General features: G+C 40.2%; 1 protein-coding gene across 1 annotated transcript in view; it reads right to left on the minus strand.

Annotated features, from left to right (window-relative positions):
- Positions 1 to 20,075, minus strand: part of FAT3 (FAT atypical cadherin 3) — a 779,036-nt gene that overhangs the window by 165,027 nt on the left and 593,934 nt on the right. The window contains exons 5-6 of the mRNA XM_006897182.1: positions 18,939 to 19,149; positions 9,521 to 9,660 (exon numbers count right to left, since the gene is read on the minus strand). Coding sequence (XP_006897244.1) covers positions 9,521 to 9,660; positions 18,939 to 19,149 — 351 coding nt within the window. The remainder of the gene's footprint in view (positions 1 to 9,520; positions 9,661 to 18,938; positions 19,150 to 20,075) is intronic.

A 20,075-nucleotide genomic window follows, 5' to 3' on the forward strand; every position in this document is an offset into this window, starting at 1 on the left:
GGTTGGTGCAGGATAGAGCAGGGTTTAGGGCTGTTGTGCATAGGGTTACTATGAGTCAGAAAAGACTCGATGGCACATAACAACAACAACAACATACTGTCGAGCTGGAACTGACCCAGAGCTGACCATCCAGGGGTTTTTCAGAGGCAGTTTAATCACACGGGAGGAGATTTCTCACCTTTGTCCCACGTAGAATTCTGGTGGCTTCGAACTGCATGCTTTCGGCATGGGATTGCAGTGCAGCTCCTTACCACTAAGCCACAAGAGCTTCCTAATTCCATCATAAATCACTGAGATTCTAATCTGCTTCTGCCGACATTTCAACATCATAAGGGAAACATTTTATGGTCGTGATTTCAGGACTGATGACCTTTGTGTTCTTTGGACTTAAACGTTTGTGGATCTGCATTATGCCAGTTTTCCTTTGTTTTTCGTTTATAAATATAATTTCTTAGACTCTGTTACTGACCATTCATCAATGGGGGGAAAAATTAGGATCAGAAAAGTTATAGGATTGTGTAAAGTCACCCTGGCAAGGTGAGGCTTGATCCTAGATCTTGAGGAACCAATCATGTATTCATTCCATTACAGCATTCCCATGGACATTTACATAACATGAACAGAAGTTAGTTACATTTGCTGTTGGTGCCTTTGAGGTGACTAAGACTCATACCAGCCTTAGAAACGATAGGTCTAAATCTGGCCCCAATTTGTACCGTCCTCACATTCTTCAACATGTTCGAGCCCATTGTTACAGACACTGTTTAATCCACTTCATTTAGGGTCCCTCTCTTTCTCTGACTCTCCACCTCTTTCCCAGCACCATATCTTTTTCCAAGGATTGACCTTTCAGAGAACATATCCAAATCAACTATTTAACTCTTTGTCTCTCTCTGCACAGAATGACATAAATAAGTGAAAAATACATACATGTAGCATATGTTTTGCTGTTGTTGATTGCCTTTGAGTTGAGCACAACTCATAGGGACCCTATGAACAAAAACCTGAAGCCTTTCTATAACATTTATCAAAGTTCATAGAGTTTCCAGAGGCATGTTATTTAGGAAGTGGATGCCACTCCTGCTTCCAAATGTAATATATATATGTACAAATATTATGTACATTGCTAGGCAGAAATTATAATTCACAAAATAGATAAATGACCCAATCATTTTAATTTCAGGGACATGAATTGAAGGAATATTTCCAATAGAAAGCTCCCTGCTGACTTCAAAATTGGAGTCTATTTTTTAAATATTGATTTACTCCTAAGTTTTCAAGCACAGATCTATTGCATAGTGACATTTTATTATTATGATCTTTAATAGAAAGCCTTATGTTTTAAGAGCTGATTTACTGCCTTATTTTATCCATATGCATATCCATACTTATTCTAGAATTTCCCTAATCTAAATATAGATGGAATGTCTGGGTCAAACCACTTTTCACCTGATAAGAGGGAGACGACACGAAAAGAGATGAGAGACAACCCTGATAAAGAATGTACCCCTTGGGAGTCCCTTATGGCACGTGGGGTTGGGGGGGGCGGGAATCAGAGAACAATTTTACCAAAAGTCATGTGGTTTTCCCCAATTATTTAAGGGAAAATAATCTTAAAACAAAGCAGGCTTCTTAGAAATTTCCAAACAAATGACAACATTCCAAGCTGCTGAAGGCAAAGTGAACCTGAGGGATGGAGTCCTTCAGACACAGTGAATGCAAATCTTCAGGCAGATAGGCTTTATGCCCAGTCTCAATTAACTGCCTTTGTGAGATTTAATAGTTTTATAGATAAGCTAAAAGAAGTTTTTAAATCTCAATCTTGGCTGTGAAACACACAAATACAAGCTGGTTTTCATATATGTATAAATCAAAGTGAGTTGATTTATGAGTTATGGATAAAAGGAAAGCATACTATGTCACAAAAATCACATATCACAAACCCCTGAATAATTTTCAGATTATTATTTGCAAATTAATATCTCTGCTTCTTTCATTAGTAATAATAAAAGCCACATACATAATACATAATACTTTTTTTCTTATCAGGTATGAAATTGCTCTTGCAGCTAATTTGGAGCTAGACTATAATAATAAAACTTGTATGTGTCCAGCAGTGAATAGATTTCAAACAATCTTCTCTTCTTTTCTTATTTTATTCTTACAACAATCCATGAAGGAGGGTGAGGTCTTAAGCTCATTTTACTAAAGAAATTGCGATTAAGATACCAACCCATGGAATTGAGTCATATAACCATGTGTCCATACAGTAATGTACTGGAAAGTTCCTAAAATGGTATGTAATTTTGAGGGGAAAGAATTTGGCTTGAATCACTTTAGCGAAGTCCAGTCTCATCAACAGTCTACACTTGATCTCCTCACTATAAAATAGACAATCTAGTCTAAGACCTAACACTGATAAACATTTTGGTAGGTAATGTAATATATTCATTAAAGTGAAAAGAAATTTCCACTGAATCAAGCCAATTGATAGGTGACCTCCCTTCTACCTTTCCTACCTGTGAATTACACAGGAGGAGACTGGTCATGTTTCTCCCCTGTAGCTGCTGGTGGATTCCAACCTCCAGCAAGGTGCTGCCTTGGACAGCAGCACAGCTCCTGAGGGACTATGGCACTGAATCCCATAGGTTCCACGGGATTTGGGAATGAATACACACCTTCGAGGGTGAGGAAGCCTACTGTCTAGCAAAGACGTTATCTGATAAACAGAATACTTGTTGGAGTCAAATAAGTAAACTAATTTATAAAGTGTGAGATCATTTTTGGAACACAGAAAGTGCTCAGATGTGTTGGTTTGCAAATGGTTCTGCAGAGGGGCTCTGGTGGCCTAGTGGGTTAAGGAGTTGTGCTGCTACCCTAAAGGTACACGATTCCCATCCACAAGCTTCTCAGAGGGAGGAATATGGTCAGTCTCCTCCAGTGTGATTCATAGTGTCTAAAAACCCATTGGAGGGTCAGCTCTGAGTCAGTTCTGATTCTAAGGCACATAACTACAAGAACAATGATGGTGATGGTGTCGTCTGTAGGAAGTTGTGCTCCTAGCACAAAAGTGGTGCCTCTCCAGCTTCTCCATGCTATTTACAGCTTTGGAAAATTGCTGGCGGATCACATACAAGCTGGTATGACTTGACAATAAGTGTGAATTTTTTCAGTGTTGTTGGTATCAGAATCCTCATTGTACAGACAGGGGACTAGGGCACAGAGAACACTAATATAGAAAATTGCTTCTGTCACTACGCTTTAAGAAGCCCAGACAAAACACTGGGTTATGGAGTGGCCGGGTTGGGACTTAAGACTGAAGTTTATCAATAAGAAAACCCACACTGCCGAGTGCCATGCTTTGCTGCATAAAGTACATAAATCCCTAGTTAAAAACAAAATCAGAAAAATCTCAATTTCATGTTATGGCTTTTGCCCATCTTGCCAGAAGGTTTTTGCCAATCTTGCGGTAATGGTCTTGAATTTAGTGCATATCAATCTTCATAACTTGAAACTCGTTGGAGCTTCTTACATTCTGTCCTCAACACTAGCGAATCAGGAAAGGAAAGCCTATTTTTTTTTTTTTGGCATTAGATATTGTAGCTTTGAGACATACAGTTCCTTTTGAGAGTTGGGAGAAAGGACAAAAGGGAAGAAGGTTTTCATGCAGAATCCCTGAGGCTCTGATTTATTTGACATTTGAGAAATAAAATTCACTCTGTTGTTTACGGCTTATTTGAAGCCTGTACCACACCATGTTTTATGATTTATTCCAAATGAACAAATTAGTAAAAAGCCCCCAGGAGAACGTGGAGCACGTGTTTGGCGCTGTAGGACTTTGATTCTGTTACTGAGTGTAGGGCAGTTGTGGATGGTAGAATCATTACATTGCCTAGGTTCACCAAAGGGGGCAGGTTTTAGAGGTTTCTGAAAGAAAACCCACTTCTGAAAAAACTTGCCTCTGAAAACCCACCAGAGCCTCAGCTATTGATGGGTTCTGACTCTATGGCAAGAAACAACAAAAGAAGTTCCACAGTGCTTTATCGCCCTCCTCTCAAATTACATCCATTTATAAAAATGCCCTTGACCCTAATGGTACTAATACAGAAAATTGCTTCTGTCACTACTCTTTAAGAAGCCCAGACAAACATCAAGAGAGACCTGCATTGATGGAGGCTAAGGAAGTATTGAGCCCTGTTGTTTTTGTTAGGGGTCCTCAAGCCGAGTAAGACTCATCGTGACCCTATGAACAGCAGACCTGAATCCTGTCCTTATCCTGTACCATCCTCAGCATCTCTGATATACTTGAGCCCACTGCTGCAGCCACCATGTCATTCCACCACATTGAGGTCTTCCTCTCTGTTGCTGACTCTCCACCTTTCCAAGAATGGGATTTCTTTCTAAGAAATACTCTGTCCTAGCAACATGTCCACTTTCTGGCAGTAATGATGATAACATGTTAAGTTTGTGCTTTGGGCACTGTTAGTTCCAACTTTGTGAGGAAGTCGCAATTCAGAGACACAAAATGACTAAATGTTTTTGGGAAGATAGTCTGATAGTTTGTATTTGTCTTCTTAGAAGGAGCAGTAGCAACATAATGCTCACCAAAAGGTTGGTGGTTCAAATCTACCAGGCTTTTTGTGGGACGGTGATGGGCAGTATCCTGTAAAGATTCACAGCCTCAGAAACCTGGAAGAGGGGGGTTGTTATGGATTAAAATAAATCTGAAGGTGCTGGTTGTTTTTAATTGGTCTTAAGAAGCACTTGTTGGAGACCCAGCGGAGCGACCCAGTGAGTCAGAATTTATTTGACAGCAATGGCTTTTGGTTTTTGTTTTACATCTGCTTTGCCAAAAGGAATTTCCAAACTTATCAGACTTTCCAACTTCTTCCAAATTATTCTGGAGATAAGACTAGCTGCATATTTTCCTGAAATATAATCAACAAAATGGAACTCTTACTATAGTTACATTTAAAATCTCATGATGCACGCTCCTTTATTAGCAACAAAAGAGTAGGTACATTTTGGTCACTTGAATCTAAAACCCTAAAATGTCCAAACTTCACACTCCCCCCTAGCACATGAAATGAACTTGAGAAATATTTGTAGAATCAGTACTGTTGAGCTGACTTCTCACCTGGCCTAGTGAAGTTCTGAAAGTTTCATTGATAATTATTTTTCTTAACAAGAAACAGCCATGTGCTTTCAAGATAGAGTGTTACCTATCTCTGTTGAACTCCAACAGAGAACCTGTTGAATATGTATGACCTACTCTTTATTTATTCTAAAAATATTTAAGAAGTATCTATAACATTCTGAGCACACCAAATTACCATTTAATTAAACTGCTATAAAGCCCACGAGAAAATGGTGGGAACAAATACGATCCTATGATTTATTTATATTTTACTCAAGTACGTCTTGTGTTTTTAAGTGGTGCTAAAATGGAATGGTTGGATATACTAAGCATGGTTAATTAAAAACCCCTATTTATAGTGATTTTGTGTTAAATACATAGCAATACTGCAGGTGGGTATTTTGTGTTTGTCTTCAGAGCATGCTTTTCAACTGTGTGGTTCCCACAGACTTTCAATCATGTGTCTATATTTTCATCTTGAAAATTCCATAAAACATTTATAGTTTCAGCAGAGTCTATTGCCCCAACATCAGCTCATCTGGAGATGAATGGGTATTATTAACAATTACGCCAGTGCAGCGGGCAGAGCTGTATGGTCACCCAGTCCCCGGGGGGTGGACGGGGAAGGACCCTGGCTGGCAGGTGAGGAACTATCACACACTGACAGTCTCAGTGTGTGCACATCATTCCCCTTCTGGGCTCCAGCCTACTCAGATGAAACATGAAATCGTTGTGCAAGAGGGAAGCCTATTTCCTGCAAAGTCTATGCTTTATGATTCTAGACTCTAAGCAAAGACTCTCCTATTTCTGGAACAGCTTCCAATGAAGAGGCAGCTGCATAGACAAACACATGGAAGAATCCTCTTTCTTTTCATTTTCAAAACTAAGTAGTTCAATAGATAGACACTTGTCACCAAGTTGACTTTGATTCATGGTGATCTTATTTACAAAAGAACAAACATTGTCTAACGCTGGTTCATTCTAATGTTTTTGGGCTTTTTAAAAATGCATGATTTTATAGTTTTCAGCATGTTTGAGCCCATGCTTCTGCTTTCATGCTGAGCCCTCTTGTTGTGGAGTTCCCTGGCCCTTGCTGGCCTCTATATGATCAGACATCTTTCTTTTAGAGGTTGATAACTCCTCTTGATGGCTTGACCAGAGCAGGTGAGCAAGATACTGCCCTGTTTGGATTCATAAGGTTTTTACCAGCTAAGCTTTGGAAGTAGACCACCAGGATTTTCTTTCTTGCTACAGTTCAGAAACTCCACTGAAATGTGTCCAGGTTGAGCAACCCTGTTCATATTTGGAACACTGATGGAAGAGTTTTCAGCTTAACAGTGACCCATGAGACAGCCAGACAGCCAGACAGCGATGTAACCGTGGTTGGTACCATCTAGTGCAGTAATTCCTGTTCTCACCTCTCCTCATTGAACTTCCTCTGTACAAGATCACACGGTCCTTAGTAGTGGTTTTTATCTTTCAGTCATGTCTTATAGTAATGCATAAGAAATGCATTTGTGAATGTTTTAATATAATAGTTCTCCGGTTACATAAATCACCACAAGCTCATCAGCATCAAGTTGGAACCAACTCATAGTTGGTCCTCTAGCAGGTTTTTAGAACATGTAAATGAACTGCAGTGAGATTACCCATAATTCTCTCTCAGAGTATCAGGTGGATTGGAACCATATACCTTTGGGTTTATAGCCAAAGTCTCTCTACACTAAGCTACCAGAACTCCCTCGATTATATAAAAACTAACAACAAATTGTTGTATAAAATTATTCTAGATTGAATAACACTATTAATTACATTATCAGGGAAAGTTTTAAAAACTGCTTTCTCTTTTTCTTTCAATTACTACTTTAGTCTCAAAAACATTTATTGACATAAATAGTGATTACATGATACTGTAGCAAAGACACTTGGAAATTTAACAAAACTCAGCAATTGTTGTTGTTGTTATGTGCCATCGAGTTGCTTGTGACTCATAGCGACCCTATGTACAAGAGCTCTATACGCTCTTCTATCCTGTGCCAACCTAGCCATCTCAAATGCACTTATTCCTACCTCTCTAGTCACAGAATTGATCCATCTCATCAAAGTGCTTCCTCTCCTTCGCCGCCCCCCCACTCTGCCAAACATGATGTCCCTCTCCAAGGACCAGTCCCTCCTTGCAACATGCCCAAAATAATCAATGAAAATGACAGCAAGTGTTTGTATAGTACAGACAAAAAACAGTGATTTGAAATATCACTGTAACTGGGTAACAAGGATAGCTCTTGCCAGAGAGCACTGGAAGGTACAAAAAGTAAACCAGTATAGTGTGTTAGCCTTGTTGGTACATTACATGTAAAATGTTGTTGTTGTTGTTGTTACAACTGAAAATATACAAAAATTGTATAGGCAGTCCTTCTGATGCCACTCTCTCTGAAAGTGTCAGTTGGTGCAATCTGGAAAGTTCTGCTCCCCTCTTCTCCTCAAGACACCACAGGCTGACAGATGGCTGGATTAGCTAAATAGTCACAAAGCTTGTGCTAGATTTTACATGAATCAGACTTGCTTGGTTTACAGTCAGTGAAAAGCTCCTGTTTATGACCTGAAGCTCTGTGCTGAGAACAGCTCTGAGGTCAATCAAGAGCTCAGCAGGAGAAAGGACCATGGTAGGTGCCTTCTTGGGTCCTGGGGAGGGAGATCTGAAGAGGAGGACAGAGTGACAAAAGATATGTGTGTGCCTCGCCTCTGCCATAAATGGCCAACATGTTTCTTTCCTGCCCTACGGTGATATTTAATGTTTTGGGTCTCACTTAGGAAGATAATATGAAAATCCAAGACTTTGCCCCCTCCTTCTTGATCTCAATGTCTTCTCTTAAGCACTTTTCTAGAAGATATAAAGAGTGGCTTCCTGTTAGCATCACACTGTTTGTCTTAGAGTGGAGCCCAGACTTCAGTACTTTTAACCACCTTCTCCCCCAGCACCCTAGGAACAGCCAGGATCCAGGATAAGGACCGGACCCGCTGGAGTGAGAAATGGGAGTCAGGATACCTGCATCACAATCCTTGCTCTTTATTAATCAGATATGCGCTCTTGCGTATATTATTTAGCTCATTTAGATTTATAAAAAGATTTTGAATCCTTAGGTATTCTCTAGTTGTAACTTTCACGGAGATGCTTGGTGGCACAGTGACTAAAGTCCTCTGCCACCTTTCAGCTGGCATTTGAATGTATCAGCTGATTGGAGGGAGAACGATACAGGAGCCAGCTCGTCTATAAAGATTAGTCTCAGAAACGATGTAGAGCAGTTCTAATCATTACCATGCAATCACTACAGGTTGTAACTGACCTCTATGAATTACTCTGAATTGTAACTGGCAACAGGCTTCGTCTAGTTTTATGATAGCAAGTGAGGGGCTCTGGTGGTGGAGTGGTAAGATTGTAGATTAAAAAAATGAAAGATTAGAACCCACTAGTTGTGCCTCCAGAGAAAGAGGCTATCTTCTCTATCCACAGCCTTGGGAACTCTAAGGTACAGTTCTTCTCTGTCCTACAGGGTTGCTGTGAGTTAGAACTGAGTCAATGTTTTGTTTCAATTTTCTACGATTTAAAAAATGTTCTGATAGAATTCTTGTGCTAGGTGTCCTTTAGATTATTTTTTAAAAAAGTATTAAATATTCATAGACATAATTTACTACTTTGTATACATCTTACTGTCTGCTGTCAAAGACCTAGCCAAAGTCCTGAAGAGTAATGATGTCATTCTAAAGACTAAGGTGAGCCTGATTCAACTCATAGTCTTTTCTATCACTTGCTATGTATCTGAAATCTGTACAAAGAATATGGATGACAGGAGCAGAATTGGTGTCTTTGAGCTGTGGTGTTGGAGAAGAGTGCTGAATATCCCGTGGGCTACAAAAAAACCAAACAGGTATGTCTTGGAGAAGCCAGAGTGCTCCTTGGAAACAAAGATGATAAGCTTCCTTGGAAACAAAGATGATAAGCTTCATCTCACATACTTTGGGCATGTTTCTAGGAGAGGCCATTCCTTGGAAAGTGACATCATGCTTGGTAAAGTAGAAGAATAATGAATGAGAGAAAGACCCACAACTAGATGGACTAACACAGTGACAGCAGCAATGGGTTCAGGTGTGTTAGCGATGATGAAGATGGCACAGGATAAGGGTTTAGGTTGGCTGTTCATAGAGCCATTACACATCATACTCAACTCAACAGCACTTGACAAAAACAACATACATTTTACAATTCTTAAAAATGTAGTGAAAGGATACAGAACAAAATCTACGTCAACATATTTTTTAATCACCTGCACTTCTAACTTTGTCAAGCCTTTCAGCACTGCTGTTATGCAGCTATTTGCAGCTTACCTGGGTGACAGCGACATTTGTCCCATCGGTGACTTCCACGCTCATGTTGTAGACGGACCTCTGCTCTGCATCCAAAGGCTTTGCAATCACAATTGTCCCAACACCCTTCTCTGCGTCAAAAGAGCTGTCAAAATTCCCCCCTGATAATGTCACAAAAACAACATCAAATTAGCAAATCTTAGACATTAGTTCTTGCACTAAAAATATGTATCTTTAAAGGGAGCTCATATACAGAACAATTTTTTGACAGGCAACTGTATAGCTCAATTTTGTACTTCTTAAATGGGGCCATTTTATTTCTAGCTTAATTCATATTTCAAAACACAGCCTCTACAATGCATAACAAATGTTACAAAAAGGGGAATGTATTGCAATAAAAAACCTCAGCAGTAATGTTAGAGTAGTGAAGCATAAACTGACTCCATAAAATATTTACAAAGCTGAAGCCCTCCAAACCCTGTGACTTCTATACTACAAGTTTGTACATTCTTTCGCTTTTTCAAAGTAGATTATATTAGAAGTAAACAAGTAGTTCAATCAATGTTAAGAAAAATAAGCAGATATTCTCAAATCTGTTCTAGGATTGATGGTAAGCAATTGGTTTGTAGAGTTCAGAATCCCTTAATTTCGTCAGAAATGCAATTACAAATATTTTAAAAGACAAAATATTCATAAGACAGTTTCAATATTTGAAAATGAAAATACTCGTAGAAATATACACATATATGTGGATTATTTTTCTGCTAGAAAATAGTGTGAATAATTATTTTGCTAAAAATGAGAATGTTTATGAAAGACTTAGAAAGTCCAATCTGGAAAAAATTGGGGGGTGGGAAACATTGGTTTATACAACATAGCTTATGAAACAATTTATGAAAAAGTTAAGTAAACTTCACTTCACCTCCCCCAGGCCAAGTATAAATCATAGTCATACGATTCAAATGACACATGTATGGCATTGTTGAGGTCATTGTTGGTTCTCTCCATCATGGCTAATTTTGGTTCCAGAGTGAGTGAAAGATGCAAAGGTTGTTTTTTTTTAAAATGATATAGAGAATATAATGACATAAATGATGGAATGATTTCCAAGCTCTATTTGTTTTTGTCTGAAATTTCATTGTGTCAATTGATTTTTCTCTTCAATAGTAATTTCATTTAACTATGCATGGGGTAGTGTATTTATTGAATTTTATTTTGGAAAAGAAACTTTGGCTTCTCTTACATTCTGTATTTCATTTTACTGATCAATGAACAACATATTTCTATGATATTATAAATATAAATTGGCAGATGAGCTAAGTGAAAGGAGACTTTTACCTGAATTACTAGAATTTGATGTATTGTGACTTAAGATTAAAAAAATATAATTTACTTCCAAAAATACAAAATTGGCAATATCTATTTCAAATACTTATTGCTTTGCAGCTATCATATACACTTAAGATTATTTAATTGCTAAAGAGAACATAATTGTCCTTGACATTTAATTAAAGTTATAGAGATATGAGGATACCTGAAAACTGCTTGGAGATTATATGCTTTTTAAAAAAATTCATCTAAAAAGAAACTTCCAATTAAAATCACTAATTGATTTCCTAAGGAGCACTAAATATTAACTCCAAAAAGTCTTTTAAAGGATAGAATAAAGAGAAAGGAGAGGAGATATCAGCTGAAAAAGGAAGCCCCCTTAACTTAACATTTCTCTTTCAAAGTGAATGTTTACATTTATAACCACAGAGAATAAAATGTAGGGCTACTTCTAGTGTCTCAAACAACCACTCTAATAAACAAAGAAAAATCATATATGATTATGTGGTACAATATGCAAAACAAGTCCCACTCTGCCATAGAACCCTTCAAAGGAAGGATACATACACATGTCTTGTGTGAAAGAAAGAGAACCTCGAAAATTCTCTAGCTGCTTCTGATGGGAATTCAAACACATTTAGAAAGACCTTTAGGCTGTTTCTTAAATATGATGTTTAATTTTTTAAAAAAATATCCAAGTAGATTTTGGAGGTGCAGGGAGGAAAGGAGTCATATATCCAAAATTATTTTAGAATGTGAATATTTCTTGGTACATACCAAGTAGAAATGATACAACTTTAGTTTGCTATTACTTAAATATTAAGGAAAGTGAAATTTACAGACTACACACTTCCAGTTTAAGTTATTGTTTGAATGGAGCAGTCAGTCTCATTGCTTACTTTCAAGGCCCTAGATAGAAATATACATCATTTGATGTACTTGGTGGCATAAAATTTACTCTTTTTTTTTTAATACATGGCACACAGGCTGTATGCTTTCTTTCTGGTCATTTTTCAAAGAATGTATCACTTAGGATTACTTTTTATGGTTGTCATTTTTTACAGTCTTATACATTCTGCAAGTGTATTCTCCTTTCTGTGTGTGTATTCTGTGTTCTTTTAATGCTTCAAGTAGTTTGGATTAGATTCTTCTAAAAGGGTGGAGAAGAGAGAAAGAAAAACAGACGAAAGAGAAGCTTTATAACATCTGTCTACTGCCTGGTTAGTTGTCTCTGCTACTCCTCTCCAGGGTACTTGGTCCTAGTTAGGGGGCTCTGTGGCCACAGTCCAAAATCCCAAAGCCCCACCTCTCTGGTAGAGGCTTTGTGGACAACGAAAGGCAAGCTCCCATAAGGTTTACAATCTCACAGCTGACTGGCTGTGTGTTCCATCTCAAGGGCGATGAGTTGGGTTGTTTCTAGTTAAACCAAGAGTTCATGACACTGCAGTTGCTAGAATCTTTACTACATTTTGAAATGCATTTCTGACAAGGGACGTAGACTGTCAGCCAGCAGTTTACCATCAACCCTCAGGCACTGTAATCACCTATCACTTAAGCATCCTGTTTCATAGATGACTCCATATCTCTCCCCCAGCTCTCATTTCTCTTATTCAGAGGAGACCAGGTTCAATTCATCTGGGGAGGGTGAAGGTATCAACCCCATGGAGTCCATGTGCACTAACTAGCAGCATCCCCTTTAAACCCAATGTGCTTCCTCAGAGCCAGTAATAGAACATGCAAAGCCAAAGTGTGTTCGGTGCAGCAGCATTGGGCTGAACAAAAGGTGGGGAGGAGGGGGGATACTGCCGAGCTGGCCTGAGTCTCAACAAAGTGGGGGGTTGGAAGAGTCACAGCCTGAGCGTTGCTGCAGGGGTGCGTGGCAGAGATGGTTAAAGCGAGGTTGTGAACAGCCCACATAACAGATCATTCACGTCTGGGACACTTCTCTGACCATTTCTGGTCAGGACGGGCGATAAGAGAGTCAACAAAGAGCAGAAAGGCACTCTGGACGTTATGGGATTCTAAAGTCAAGCAGAGCAAGTAGGCATGTCCTGAAAAACTTTAAAAAGGGGACTTGAATGAAATTCCTTTTAGCCAGAAGCAACTTTAATGTGCCAGGCAGCAGGGTGCTGGGCATATGGTGCTGTTGAATTTTTCTTTAAAGAAAGGGGGGAAAGCACCACTACTCCTCTTAAAAAGATCTGAGGGTGAAAATCACATTGCTCCTCCTGTAGGCAGGCTCCTGGGACCCGCCTCTAGCATATGATTCCATTCCACCCAGTGTGTAATTTTAAAAATATCAAATCTAGTCATCACCAAGGGGAGGGGGGTGGAGTGCTACAGGAGAAGCTTCCAAAACACTGGGCTGTGGGATTTCAATGAATTCAGGGAATCGTACACCAAGCTGTTCGTTCATTCACATTTGGTGTATACCAGAAAAATGTTAACACCAGTTACACCTCCAATCATGAATAAATTTTTGTCTTGTAGTGAAGCAAGCACACCAAGAGGCTTAGAAGAATATTTATATCAAAGGCAGGTGAGACGAGGTAGAGGTCAGGAGAAAAATCTCTTCTAAATTTAGCTTCAAATTAATTTTTAAAGTGATCAATATATGAATTGTTTAGATTTTATTAGGTGCGTAAAAGTCCTTTAGGCATGCTCCTCTGGGCTGTATCATTGCTACAGAGAGAAGTGAGGCATGTTTGAGATCAAATCGGAGACAATACCAAGTAAGAGAAATAACGTGCTCAGCATCAGTTAACATTACTTTTGAGCAAGAATCTCTCTGATAGAGGAGGAGTAGCTGTTTAGAAATAGCACAAGGATGGAGCGATCTCAAGAGGTGCAGGAAAGCATCAGGGATAAAGAAATATGGCTATATTGGTGGGAAAGACCCAGAGATACCAAACTTGAGTCAGAGAACACGGTCACTGCTGGTGTGATGAGTATTCAGCTGAATGTGAATCATCGAGTTGATGGAAAATATTGAATACACTGTGGGCTGCAAGAAGATCATGTCAGTCTAAGAAGAAATACGAGCAGAAGGCTCCTTAGATGTGAAGATGGTGAGAATGTGACTTGATTACTTGAGACACGTCATCAAGAAAGATCAGTCCCTAAAAGAGAAGATGAGTGTTGGTAAAGCAGAGAATTAGCAAAAATGGGGGAAACCCTCAACGAGGTAGAGCGATACAGTAGCTACAATAATAAACTCAAATAGATTATCATAAAGATGGCAGAGGACTGCGAAATGTTCTGGGCTGTTACATATAAAGTCATCATGAATTGGTGGTGACCCACTGGCTACCCACAATAACATTATCAAAGAAAGAAATAAACACAAACTCCCTCACAAACTCAGTACTGTTGGCTCATTTCTGACCAGAGCTACTGTCCAAGGCTATAAACCAGCCCTGAATAAGGGAAGGTTGTGTTGCAGACAAAGCAGAAGAAGGACAAGCATGATTTTATGAAACAGAGCAACACAAAGCCAGAGGATCAAACTCAGGGTGGAAGTGGCCTTTCTGAATTGGCAACACAGGAGGAAAGGTATCAAGGTAGAGTTGGATTTATGTGCTTGGAACTCAACATCAGAGAATTATTTTCAAAGAACAGCCTTTCTCCTTCTATGTCTTTCTGTGAAGCAAATAAACAAGCTTTAAGCGTTTTCTATCCACAAGGAATGCTGTCTTTCTTGTCTAAGTCAGGGTAATGTTAAAAGGGGGTGGCAGTACCCTCCCCTGACAAACTGAGAGTAAAAAAGGAATTATTTGAAGTGTGTAATAGAATGGTAGCCTTTACAATACAAATATTTGCTATCAGAATAAAGATACAGAGACTGAACTGTGAACCAGATTGCTCATACATTAGAAAGTATGTAAATCAAGGAGCTGCTGAGTTGAAATTATGGTCTCCTGAGAAGTGTGAAGCTATGTGATGAAGCCACAAAGGATTCTGGGTTATTTTTGTTCCCTTCATTTTCTTTCCCACTTAACACGGTGAAGGAACATGCTGTGCACTGGGCTGTCTAAACACGGAACAGCTGAACTTTATTCTGTTTCCTTTTAATTACAGCTTTCTTAACTGGGTTACAAGTAGGGCTTCTGTTTCTGGAAGCTAAGGAGACTCTACGTATGGTAAGTAGTAGTCTCAGTGGAGGCCCAAGAAAGTGTCTTGGGGCAGGTGTCCAGACTTGAGAACAAACTTGCTCATAACGCAGTTGTGTATTCCTTTCATTAGAGGAGGAAAAGATGACAGTTAAAACTAGAATTTCGTAGATTTGGAAATATGGAAATGAGAAGACAAAACTCTCAGGGGGAAAGCATGCTGAAATTCTATTTCTGCCTACTTAATGAGAACATATTAGATATAGCATGTGTAAGCGGTAAGCACTGGGCTAGGATGCCGCGGTCTCGGCACTACACCTACTCAGTGTAGGCATCTGATGTAGCAGGCCTAAAATAGAACAGAATCTTCTCTCTTGGAAGATTCATTAGAGCATTTACCAAGGCAAGACTTATAAGCAAATGTGAGAGCTCATTTTCGTTCCAGGCTGAAATTATATGCCCAAATCTATTCTTAGCATTCAAATACAGTCTGTGGATAATCTTCTTAAACTACAGGCTATTCCCTCTCCTTTTCATGTGTTAACTTGGCCTGGGAAAGTGCTTGGTTAAGTAGGTAGGAAGATATGAGAAATTCAATGGCCAAGGATAGATAAGTAAGAGATATTTAAAGAGAAAATAAAACATCTTCATATGATTTTAAAACTCCCAAGCCCCAAAAATAGGTATTAAGAGAAAAGGAAGGATGTTGCCAGAAGAATGAAAAGATTTTCAATAGGAAGAAAGGATTATCAATAGGAAGACTGGTAGACGAGCAGCCATAATTATACTAAACTCAACCAGCATGAGGGAAAAGATGTGCTTCTGTGGTGAAACAAAGAGCAAGAGTCTAAGATGCTGTTGGCTGGAGGAGGAGATGAAAAGAAAATCACATTTGGTTTGGGCATCTGGCCCAGTAAGTTCAGTTTGTATGAGGAGCTCAGAGATTTTACAAGATTGACAGTGAAATCTATGTAATGGAAGCAAAGAGGGTCAGGGACAGCCTTGTAGGTCTTCATGAAAAGAACTACTTGGTGCACTGAATCTGAAGTATTCTAAAAGAAGAGTGTAACATTTAGAAAAACAAAGATACAGGAGAAAGCAGATGCCATGTTCTCGATAATAGTTTCTGGATCTCTATTTGGATCAGCTCAAAAAGACTCTTTCCAAGGAATGTTCCTGTATCTTCTTAGAACAGTGGTGTCCCCACTCACTGGCTGTTATGACTGTGAATACATTGGAATACCACCCGAACTTTGGATAGATTCCAGCAGGGTTAACAAACTGGCTGTATGTGGCACTTCCATCAGTCAGCATGCTTATGTCACTCGCCTTGGGTAGACGGGAATAGAGGCATTGACAGGAGGAAGGGATGAGGTGAAATGGGTCTTGACCTTAGTGGTTATGAATGGAGATATGAAGAAACTTGTGCAAGTGAGGTGCCAGGCAGCATTCTCAGGCATGCTTGCTACACATAATCATGAAGATGCAGGAAGGAATGCTAAAGAGTTGCAAAATTGTCCTAGATAATAGGAGGCAGGAGGCTGGTGGCCTGAGCATCAGAGAACTGAGAACTTAGAGGGTTTTTAAAGTGGAGGGTAAGTGTGAACAGACTGGGGAAGAGGTGGGAGATGAGGTGTGCTGTAGGGTTGGGAAGCTGGATGCCCAGTGCCAGTGCCAGAAACAGTGCTGCCAGTAGGCAGAGGTGTTCACAAACTGGAGGGCCAGGTGAGGGGGACATAAACCAGTGGCTGAGGAGAGGGGCCAAATTTTCCTCAGGCTCACAGACAGCAGGACAGCCACCCTGTTGCCTAATAGATTTCCACGGTGCTCTTGCTTGTGGTATTTAAAAGAAATCAATACAGCACATGTCCCTGGATGCCCAGAACCAGGGACACACACTGAAACTAAGAGCATCTTTCACAGCCTTCACTTGGGAATAGTATAAAGACCAGCCACAGGTGGTGAAGTGGACAACCAGATGATGACTTTGTTGCACCAAGAAGGATGAAGCTGCAGTTAATGATATCTTAATGAACTGAAATCACTGAGAAGATAAACAGGGGCAACTTCCATGAATCAGAAGAGCTTTAATTAGGTTTACTTTAATTTAAGCATGTCAAGTGTCCTCGAACAAGGAATTGAAGCTTCGCAGGAGAAACTGTATGATAAATGCAAGGTAGGTAAAATTTTACCAACACTCTGGAAGATGAAAAATGAGCGAACAATCCCTTTCCTTTTGGGAATTCAGAGAGCTCTCCAAGGAGCAGAATTGATTCTATGGAATCTGTTTATTCAAGGGTGACTGACACCCTGCTTAGAGTTTTCATTTCCACCCCAGATTTACGCAAATCAGAATCTACTGTTTTAATAAGATCCCCAGGTGACTTATCTATCCCTAAAATCACTCAAGTACCTATGAGAATCAACAGGGACTCTATAAGAATCACCTGGGAATCCTATTACCACGTAGGTTTTGATCCTGTGTATCTAGGGTGGAAATGTTAAGTTCTCAGCTGAGAGTTGAACCTGAATGAACCGGTTTGAAGCCCCCTAAGTGGGGCTGGATTGAGTCATTCGTTTGCTGTGCCGCCTAAAACCAGATGTGGAACATCCTTAATGTTTTGCCCAGACTCTTGCCTTTCCTGGGACGAGAGGCAGGTTCCTGTGCATCCCGTTAAGGCAGTGATATGTGGGAGGAAATGATTCCTCCAGACCAGGCCTCTCCTGGGTCCCTGCCTCCCGTGGAGAGCCGTGGGAAGTCAGGCTCAGCTCCGTGTCACATCCGGGCTGGCACACATGCTCCCCATCTCTCATTTAGCAACGGCCCGCTTGGTTTCCTGGCCTTCTCATTTCCTCTCCCCCGCCTCTCTCTGCCCGCTTGTCGAGGGCAGCCGAGCTCTTCAAGCCCTCCTTTTCCAGCCAGCCAGGCTGGTTTGCTCGCTTTCAAGGAATTTGAAGGTTGGCTCACAGGACCTATCCTGTCTGCTTACATCTGCTTTCCCTATCAGCTCATAAGGGAAGCTCACTGGCAATATATCTCGGTTCCATTTCCTGCCCTTCCTCTGTGGCCAGAAGCCAGGGGACTCTCCTGGTGGAGCTCTGGTATACATGAATGCACTAATGCTGCAAAACAGGGGTAGGTTGGGGATCAAAATACATTTCCATCTATTTTCAAGTGGAAAAGGCCCACTTAAAGGACCCATCCTACAAAGGGATCAAAAAAATTATTTATATATATAAAACTGTGAAAAGCCCACATATCTCAAATGCAAAGGAAAAAAGGTTAAAAAAAAAATAAAAACAAACCCCCAAAACTCCAAATCCCATCAAACCTCAAACAAAGGAGTCATCGGATACGAGTAATGCAATAGCTGTTAGAGGCATGTATGAAATCTGTGGGCGGCACTTCAGCCTGTCACAGGCAGTTATGAAAGATGTAATTTAATTTGCTTTAAAAAAAAGACACAACAACCGTAAAAGGCAGATTGGATAGTTGTATTTTAGCAAATGTGTTTGCACTAAGGGTACCTTCTGTTGAACAGTTCTGCCCACAAGCTGTCTGTAGAATATAGAACATCTCTCGAGCATGCTTGCCACCTTGAAGCAGGGCAGTCGGGAGCAGAATAAAAAAAAAGAACAGAATGCAGAAAAAAGGTGAAGAAAAAAGAGAGAAATGAAAGACAGCAAGTCTAGTACCATCAATACATTTAGAAATGAGATTAGCCAAGTGTGACAATAGAATTTAAATGACACACAGAAAGACATTAAGATTGCAGTAAATAACATACTATGGAAAATCCAGCCAGAGAGCACTTTCTGTTCAGCTTAGCTACAGAGTCAGAACGAAAGCACAGGTCGATTATTCATTTTACTGGCTCTTATTTTGCATTCCAGCACTAGAAATCTTTTAATCTTAGCACTAATCCTTAGTGTTCTTGCTAGTTGCTCCGAAGAGCAAATTATGACATTGCCCACTATTGCTCTGGAGGACTCAAACTTACCAACTATGTCAAACCACAGAGGGGTGTTAGCTGGTTGTACAGATACCACCCCTACAATCTCTGTTACTCTATCGCTTTCCATGACTGTGAAGTTATAAAACGGTTCATCGAAGCTCAGCGGTATAGGCGAAGGGGGTGGTTTCTTAATCCATTCAATGTGGAGGCGGGCCGTGGAGGACTTCTGTGGGCGCCCGTTGTCCACCGCCTTTATCTACTCACACATGGAGAGAACACAGAAGAACAGCTTTATGTCTTAGAGCTCTGACGTCTGTTGCAGTTTGGATCTGGCTCTGCATATAGTAGTGAGGCAAGGGTCCATCCTCATACTCATAGTGTCAGAGGGAGAAAGAGTGGAGATTTGGTGTGAATGTGGTCCTGAATAGGGGAGCAGCACTTTAGCCTTGGGAAGGTCCACAACACCTTCACCAGAAAGTGAGCCGGTATGAAAGGCTGGAAAGCAAACACCACACCTACGAGCTGAGTGCTTTGTGAGTGCAGTTATAGATATATGTGCATGGATGTCTAACTAGACTGTGAACTGGGACCTTCTGTAGGTAATGATGTTTTTCTGTATTGTTGAGTCAGAACCAACTCATAGCTGACACTTTGGAAGATTTTCAGAGGTCTTTTAATCGCATAGAAAGAAACTGCCTATCTTTCTCCTGTGGAGCAGATGGTGGATTTGAACTCATGGCTTCAGGATTGAAGTGCAGCTCCTTTCCACTAGGCCACCAGAGCTCCCTAGTGGTGATGGTGGGAAAGGGAATAAAGTGCATTGTGAAAGGATACTTGAGCAATTTGTAGAAATGTGGCTGTATGCATGCATTTTGTCTCTATGTATATGTAAGCTTAAATTTAGCAGCTTCTTCCTCTGCTTCATTCTAGAAGAACACTATACTGATGCGTCACGTGTAGGCAGGGGAAAGGGAGGATGGGGCTGCTCTAACAACTTTAGAGAGCCCTCAGTTGTGCCAACTCTGAAGGAGCTTAAGTGAACTCTCTTGGTGGAGCCATAAGTTTCTGGAGGATGGTGCTAACAATTGTTCTTCTCTGTGGTCAAAGGGCAGCCCCGAGCTGGGCAGGGTGAATTGCTATGGTGTCTTGGACTCAAATGGATGATGAAGTTTACGAAAAAGA

Source organism: Elephantulus edwardii, unplaced genomic scaffold, assembly GCF_000299155.1.
Source record: "Elephantulus edwardii isolate Elephantulus edwardi_28Jun2011 unplaced genomic scaffold, EleEdw1.0 scaffold00203, whole genome shotgun sequence".
In the NCBI taxonomy this organism is placed as follows: Eukaryota; Metazoa; Chordata; class Mammalia; order Macroscelidea; family Macroscelididae; genus Elephantulus; species Elephantulus edwardii.